General features: G+C 41.0%; 1 protein-coding gene across 1 annotated transcript; it reads left to right on the top strand.

The window, feature by feature from the left end:
* Positions 1-503: 503 nt before the first annotated feature.
* Positions 504-7,587, top strand: CALM1 (calmodulin 1). Its single transcript, XM_063439726.1, has 6 exons — positions 504-625; positions 3,415-3,445; positions 4,342-4,485; positions 5,404-5,510; positions 6,024-6,159; positions 6,686-7,587. The coding sequence occupies exons 1-6, from the start codon at positions 623-625 to the stop codon at positions 6,712-6,714; spliced, it is 450 nt and encodes a 149-aa protein (XP_063295796.1). The 5' UTR covers positions 504-622; the 3' UTR covers positions 6,715-7,587.
* Positions 7,588-7,826: the final 239 nt, after the last annotated feature.

Below are 7,826 nucleotides of genomic sequence, written 5' to 3'. Positions count from 1 at the left end.
GGGCTGCCTGTGAGACCCCCAGTATCCCAGCTATATGAGATAATCTAGCAGTATAGAGAGGGTGGGCTGCCTGTGAGACCCCCAGTATCCCAGCTATATGAGATAAGCTCTCAGTATAGAGAGGGTGGGCTGCCTGTGAGACCCCCAGTATCCCAGCTATATGAGATAAGCTCTCAGTATAGGGAGGGTGGGCTGCCTGTGAGACCCCCAGTATCCCAGCTATATGAGATAAGCTAGCGGTATAGAGAGGGTGGGCTGCCTGTGAGACCCCCAGTATCCCAGCTATATGAGATAAGCTAGCGGTATAGAAAGGGTGGGCTGCCTGTGAGACCCCCAATATCCCAGCTATATGAGGTCAGGACAAGCAGACCTGACAACAGGGGGGCGAGGCCGAGGAATGCTGGAAGGCGTGTCTGTGTGGACAGTGGGCGTGGCTTTACACCGCAGTCCCGGCTCCCGGCCGTTGGCGGAAGGATACGCGCTTATAAATCGGTGAGGCCGCCTCACACCCCTAGCACTCTGAGGAGCACCGCGTACCTTGCTGGATCTACAGAGCTGCTGAAGGGAGAATCCACGTAGCGTGCCGGCTTCCTCACCAACCTCCCCCAAAGGACATACCGCCATGGTAGGTAGCCCTCACCCCTGAATGCCACCGGATTCATAGCCTGCTCCCCGCGGTACCCTGTGCTCCCGTTACCCGGTGGGGATTATATAACGGGCTTGGATGTCTCGGCTGGGACCGGCCTCTCCGCGGTTTGTGTGTCGTGGTATATGTCTCACCCTCTGGCACAGTAAGGGTTAATGTCCGAGAAAGGGGGGGTGAGGTATTGGGGGGTCGCGCTCTCACGGGGGGGGGGTTACACCCTGAGTAAAAAAGTGGGGCGGGGTGCTGAGCTCCAGTAAATGGAGGAGTTATGTGTTCTGGGTGGGTGGCGACCGTGGGTAATGATGGGTAGTGGGGGCAAGCGGTTGGCGAGTGTAGGTGTGATGGGACCAGGGGGTGGCGAGCGGGTCTGAAGAATTGGCTACTGTGGGGTTTGAGCGTTAGCTGGGATGTGGTGGCTAGTTTGGTAAGATGTCGGCGAGTGAAGGATGTGATGGCTAATGCGGCAACGGGGGGGGGGGGGAGCTGGTAATGTCTGGCCAATATGGGGTTTGACAGGCTGTTGGGCGAGAGCCTTGCTTAGTATGGGCTTTGAGAGGTAGTGGGATGCTATAACGAGAAATGGGCTAGCTTGGTAAGATGACACTAGCCAGCAATGTCTGATGTCTAGTTGGCTTTAAGGAGTACTCGGTGATATAGGCACTGACAGGTTAAGGTGGTGACTAGTAGCAAATCTGAGTAAATGTTTGATTATTGTTGGGGTGGGAGACTATCAGCTTAAAAGGGTGCAGCAGGCTAATGGTTATTTTTCTGGCAGATGGCTAGGGGTTGGCTAGTGATACTTGACAAGTGCAGTACTGGCGACCTATCTTGTGTCACACATGACAGGCATTGTATCCAGTGTCAGGTTTGTTGGGGTAAGAGGTGGAACTGTGGAAGCCAAAGATGATGTAACAAGTGTCAGATGAAATGAATGCAGTGCAAGCGGTCTAACTATGGAGTGCATGGCTATATCATAGTACCCTGCGGTGGTCTCTGCACAATATTGTAAAAGTCTCAAATACATAAGCCTCATTAAAGCATCCAGTATCCATTCTGGGCCTGCGTGTTAATTCACACCATCACCATGTAATACGTTGGTGGGGTTGTGAACCTGCCACTTTATGTTCAAGAAGGATTGTCCCATTGTGATCTGCTGCCACAGTGTCTCCTTTTTTAGTTTCACAATAGTGAAACTCTTGGCCTTATTTCCTAGCAACCCCTCCTTCCCCAATGGCTTGTGCTGCTTGCTGTAGTGACAGCAAAATTACTAAGTGTTACCTGCTGACTTGTGTTCAGTACGTATATTAAAAAGGATGTGGAGCTTGTTATGGAAACCCAGTGTTCTTATTTTATTACATCACTTTACTGGAATCAAGCACTAATTTCCTTTACCCAGGGTGTTTCCCAGAGACAGGTGCCTAGCTGCTTGCAGTAACTCTGGAGTGGAACTCACACAGGCTTCATGTAGCACGGTTACTGGTGACTAGTAAACACATATGAATTTTCTGATTTATGCCTTACTCTTGAGGTGTGGCCAGGACGTGTGCTATGCCCTTACCCCTGTGCAGTCCTCATCATACAATTGGCTATGAACATGCAAAATTGAGATAATGGCTTCTTGAATATGATTGATAGAAATGCAAATAAATGGCATCTTTAGCCGCCCTAGATTGGTGTTAAGGAGCCTTTTTGAAACTGCTTATGGAGACTTCCAAATAATCTTTGGGCCTATGAATTTCATAGTTTATGCAAATGGTGTTGGTTCTTACTAAACACTTATTGTATGTGCAAACCTTTTTGGGGAGCTTTTAAATACACTTTGAATGCACTGGTGAACATGGTTGTGGAGTGCATTGCTTATATCCTTAAAAGGAAATGTGCAGTGCTGGCTAACATTTATTCCTCAACTCTACTAATTTCCCTTTTGGTTATTCAACTGATCTTTCTGTTGCACTGGCTAAACACAAAATGAAGCAGACTAAAATCACTGTAGTACCAGAGATTCTTGCTATGCTGTGGCAATTAATGGCTATATTGTAACTATTTTAATTGCTGTTGACCAGGCTATGAACTTGTATCTAAGGCTTGATGTTAGCTGAAGTTCCTTTGTTTATCCAATCGAGCACAATTCACTACATATTTTGTCCTATATTGTAAACTGAGGACAACTGAGCAAACGTTTATTCATTTGCATCCATACAATTAATGTGGCTTGCGGATGTTCCCCTCTTCTTGACTTAAATGCACACTCCACATACCTACAGTAATGGATAGTGTCCTTTTGTTTTTCATCTTACAAAAAGTGCAGATTTCGCTAGAAATTGGTGCATTTATGAATTTACTTTTACATCTATCTGGCTGTCAGACAACTGGTCCTGTTACTTCCTGGTTTGGTTAGCCCAGTGGATCTAAGAGGGGGGTCCTTCCAAAAGATGCAGACAAGATATGCAGCTTTTAAAAGCTGTTTTATGTATACCCCAATGAGAGTGTGTATAGTTTAATTGGAGACATGTCTACTAACTAGCAATCACTTTTTTTTTTATTGGGTAGTGTAGTCCTTTAAAAGAAAAGGAGTGATTGGGATTTAGAAGGTTGTATCCTGACGTGGTAGGAACTTTTTCTGGGCTTTAAAGATAAAATCCTTATAGAATATAGCATTTTGCTAGATCTCTGTGAAACATTACTTTAGTTTGAATAAACAGTTGAGTTATGCATGCAGCGTGACAGATTCTTCCCTCTGCCTCTAACTGAATGCATTTAATTTACAGGCTGATCAACTGACCGAAGAACAGATTGCTGGTAAGTCTGGTATTAGTTTTCCCTGCACCAAACAATAGTTTCCTCTCTTCTGCTTATTAATGGATTACCAATTCTGCACTGTCTTTACAAATGTTCATGAAAAGCGGTTTCTAACTTGCTCTGGGCGACTTTCTTGAAGAGTAAAGTCTTGCATACATGTGCATGGTGCCTCACCTTTCTATGCCCTATTAGATGTAATGAGTAACGAAGTTCCTGCAAATGTGCCAGCTCATAGTAAAGGCGTGGCATTCCCTTAAGGGATATTACATGAGTAAACATTTCAGTAATCAGTTGGCTTTATGTGTAGCATTCTACCTTTAAGAATTAAAGCTCTCTGAAAATAGCCACTATTCCTATTTGAATACCAATTGTATACTGGCACCCATTACCTTTTGATTTTACTTAAATTTGTAAAGGTATTGGCTTAAAGTAACACTCCAAGCGCCATAACAAATATGGCCTGCTGTAGTGTTGGTGGCGGCAGAAATGCTCTGGTGCCTCCCAGGGTAAGTTGTTAAATCTTTAACTTACCTGTAGACTGCTCAGCATCGCCTCTCCTCAGCCAGCTGTAGTGGTTATGGTGCCGGAGTGTCTAAGACATGCACTTTTTTTTGTGCACTACCACTTGAGCTAAATTGCAGTGGTTACTAACCATTAAATTTTTCAACTGAAAACTGAACTATGATACTGGATACAATGTTAAAATTGTTACAGCTTTAAACTGTTTTTAGTTTAGTAGTTGGGTGCATATTAAAAACTTATGTAAAGTTAAAAAATTTTTATTAAAAAAAATTCCTCATGTATGAAAAGGAGTCTCAGTTATCTTACCTGCTTCTTTAATGAGTTGCAGTTTTTTATACTTGTACTGTAAATGTCTTTTCTGACCCTCTTAACAGAATTTAAGGAGGCATTCTCCTTATTTGACAAAGACGGCGATGGCACCATCACAACAAAAGAACTTGGGACAGTTATGAGGTCACTTGGACAGAACCCCACAGAGGCTGAGTTACAAGACATGATCAATGAAGTAGATGCTGACGGTAAGTTTACTGCTGAAGAACCTTGTAAGCTAGGTTGCTTAAAGTCTGAAGTATGTGACATTTAATGTTTTGTCAATCCCTATTCATGCAAAAGGAGGCAAACTCTTGGCATTAATTACCAATGTGTGCCTGAAATTGGATAAAATCATCCTGGAAAGATAACATTTTTCCATAGTGGCATTCTGACTTCTGTGGATCAACACATTAATGTACAAAATAACTTTTTATTATTATTCCCAAGTGTTAAAGTGCTAAATAGTCTATTATAGAATAGTTTTAGTGAAGAACCATTGCATCTGAATTTATTTTGTAGTTATGTAAAGTAGCAATGACATTTCAGAGGTTTTCATATAGATAGAATTTCAATTAAAAAGCATTATATTGAAATTCCAATGCAGGCAAAGATAATGTCTTGAGGCAAGGACAAGTGAATAGTGAAGCAAAAGCTCTATACTTTGCCATAGCTAGAAATTGCAAAGGCTAATGGGAAGAGGCATATTACATGATGTCAAATACCTCACTGTATGAATTCCTCCACTGAAGATCTCATGCTATCTTTGTCTTATTTTTATTATTTATTTTGTCAAACACCTGTCTGCTAGAGTACAACTATAGAATGGCTCCCAACAACTTCACTTGCCAACCAAATGTCAAGACCTTTCAATTGACTGCTTAAAAGGAAAATGGCACTCAGTGGTTTGAATTGCACCTCTATAAGATACACATTTATAATGCCATACCCCTGACTGAATCAAGTCAGTATCCTTGGCACGGAGACTTTGTCCACCACCGTGACAGCCAGGCAGATATTGAACTCTGAATATTTGTCCTAAAGGAGCAGGTTTTAGGGTACTGTGGGTGTGTTCTTAGTTAAAATATTGGATGCACTCATTCTGTGATGTTAAACCTTTGTTTTAGGCAATGGCACAATCGACTTTCCAGAGTTTCTAACAATGATGGCAAGAAAAATGAAAGATACAGATAGCGAGGAAGAAATCCGTGAAGCTTTCAGAGTTTTTGATAAGGTATAAAATATTCAGAAAACACTTGACAGTCAACTGAATTTATTTCTATGAATGTTATAAAAGTAACTGTCACTTTCAGTCCTTCACTGGGTTGTTAATGAACGCTAGAAAAAGTAATATTAAAGTGAATTCCATGTTTTCTGTATTTTGAAATTCCATATTTGGTTTGGGAAGTCTGATTTCACTTTGGTTATTTTAGCCTAAAATTTGATATTCACTTTGGGATCCAAAAAACTCAGTTACTGATGAAAAACAGTGCTGCAGGGAACACTTATCAGCTAATATTACAGAATGATGGGCTTAATTGCCATTCTTGCTGTGCTTTTTGTGTTCCTATTAAAGCAAAAATTTGTACAAAAATGCCATAAGGATGTGTATTCCAACATCTCAAGGGCCTAATCCTGCATGGAGTGTTTGTACATAGCCCAACTATTTCCTTGGTTGCTGTAATGCTTATCTGATGTATGAGGTGCCTACTATTTAACTTATCAAGTATCTATCTTTATTCTACAGGATGGAAATGGGTATATCAGTGCAGCCGAGCTCCGCCATGTAATGACTAATTTAGGGGAAAAGCTGACAGACGAAGAAGTAGATGAAATGATCAGGGAAGCTGATATAGATGGAGATGGGCAGGTCAACTACGAAGGTAAGACTGGGCTGTTGTGGGGCACTTTATTTTAGTGATAAGTATAGTTTGCACCAAAAACTTGCTTGAGATGTGTTAAAAGGTAATACCTAGTGTCATTTCTGAACTTGCCATCAGGTAATCTGTTTACACCTACACTAGATGTATGAAGTTGGCATTATTCTGTTTATGTATCTAAACCCAATGCTTTGGGTATGCCCATACCTTTCTACTTCCCATAATACACAAGTCCTGCCTAGAACACTGAATGCAGAATAGTAAATGCCTAGAGGGGGACCTTGTCACCCACACTTCTATTTACTGATCTCATTTATGTCAAGTTTAAATGACATAATCAAACCTTAGTGTCTTTATGTAGTGCCTACAATCCAGACCTGCAGTCTGGTAACAATACTAGTAGGTTTGAAAGTTAGAATGACCTTGCACTAGGTTGGAATTAATGTGGTAAGTGTGCAATTTGCAAGATGGAATAGATCAAAACACTCTATGCTGATTAACACCTGAATTCTATGCTCTTAATTTACAGAATTCGTACAGATGATGACAGCAAAATGAAGACTCCTCTTACCTGTTCCTCCCTCTAGAAGAATCAAATTGAATCTTTTACTTACCTCTTGCAAAAATGTTCATTTACTCATTCTGTTTCTGTATAGCAAAACTGAATGTCAAGAAATACCTTCTGTCCACAAAAACTCTGCATGTAATGGTTGGTGGTCCTGTCCCCAAAAGATGAGTTTAAACATCAGTTTTACAGTATATAAATACTTGTACTACCTTTAAACAACAAGGAAGCACTTAGGGGACTCCTTAAGTTCCATTTGCTAATGATTACTACACTGTTTGGGCTGGCCAGTTTTACATGCATGCAGCTTGACAATTGAGCACAGTCAGATCTTTGTATTTAAAAATCAACAAAAAGCAAAAAAAATTACATCCACTACCAGGTGGATTCTGTTTCAATTTGTAGTATAAATTGTCATAGCTGGTTTACTTTAAAATTGGTTTATACCTCAGGATGGTATGCAGCAAAATAGTTGAAGGGTGCAAATGTTGAGGAAAGTCCCTAATGGATGAGTGGCTCTTTTGTACTCGATGTGCTCCCAAATCTGATCTTAACTAAGGATGGCATGTCCTAATATTGGTTTAACTTTGTTTGCATTGCACTAACGTGAAACGGGTGTCAGGCTGTTAGACGTTCACAACATTTTTCAGAGTAACTTTCACAGAGAGGAGCATCTTTGGACTCTCATGTTTTTAAAATGTCTGTACCAGACTTGGAGCCGGCAGAGTAACCTTGTATCTACATAGGACTTCAGCACAACGATCAACATGGCTGTTTCAAGAAATTTCAATGTCCATTCCAAGTTGTAAAAGCTAGTCATTATTTTTGTTTTTTGTTTTTTTCTCAATAAAAGACCATTAATGTAATTTTTTTGTTAACACTTTAATTTATTCATCAGTGTACAGATTGCTTTTCATTGTTAAGTAGACCTAGCCATTCGTATTGTTGCTTTCCCTTGGTCTCCATTTATCGAGTAGTGATTCATTGGCTTGTGATCTCTGTACAGGCTTTTGCATGTAAAACCTTTTTATCAGTTGGGAAGGTAAGTGGTGTGATTTTTACACAACCGGTCCAGCAGCAGAGGTTTTAGTGAAGATGGCCTTGT

Source organism: Pelobates fuscus, chromosome 13, assembly GCF_036172605.1.
Source record: "Pelobates fuscus isolate aPelFus1 chromosome 13, aPelFus1.pri, whole genome shotgun sequence".
In the NCBI taxonomy this organism is placed as follows: Eukaryota; Metazoa; Chordata; class Amphibia; order Anura; family Pelobatidae; genus Pelobates; species Pelobates fuscus.
The sequence above is the reverse complement of the archived record's forward strand: the minus strand, read 5'-3'. Positions and strand labels throughout refer to the sequence as shown.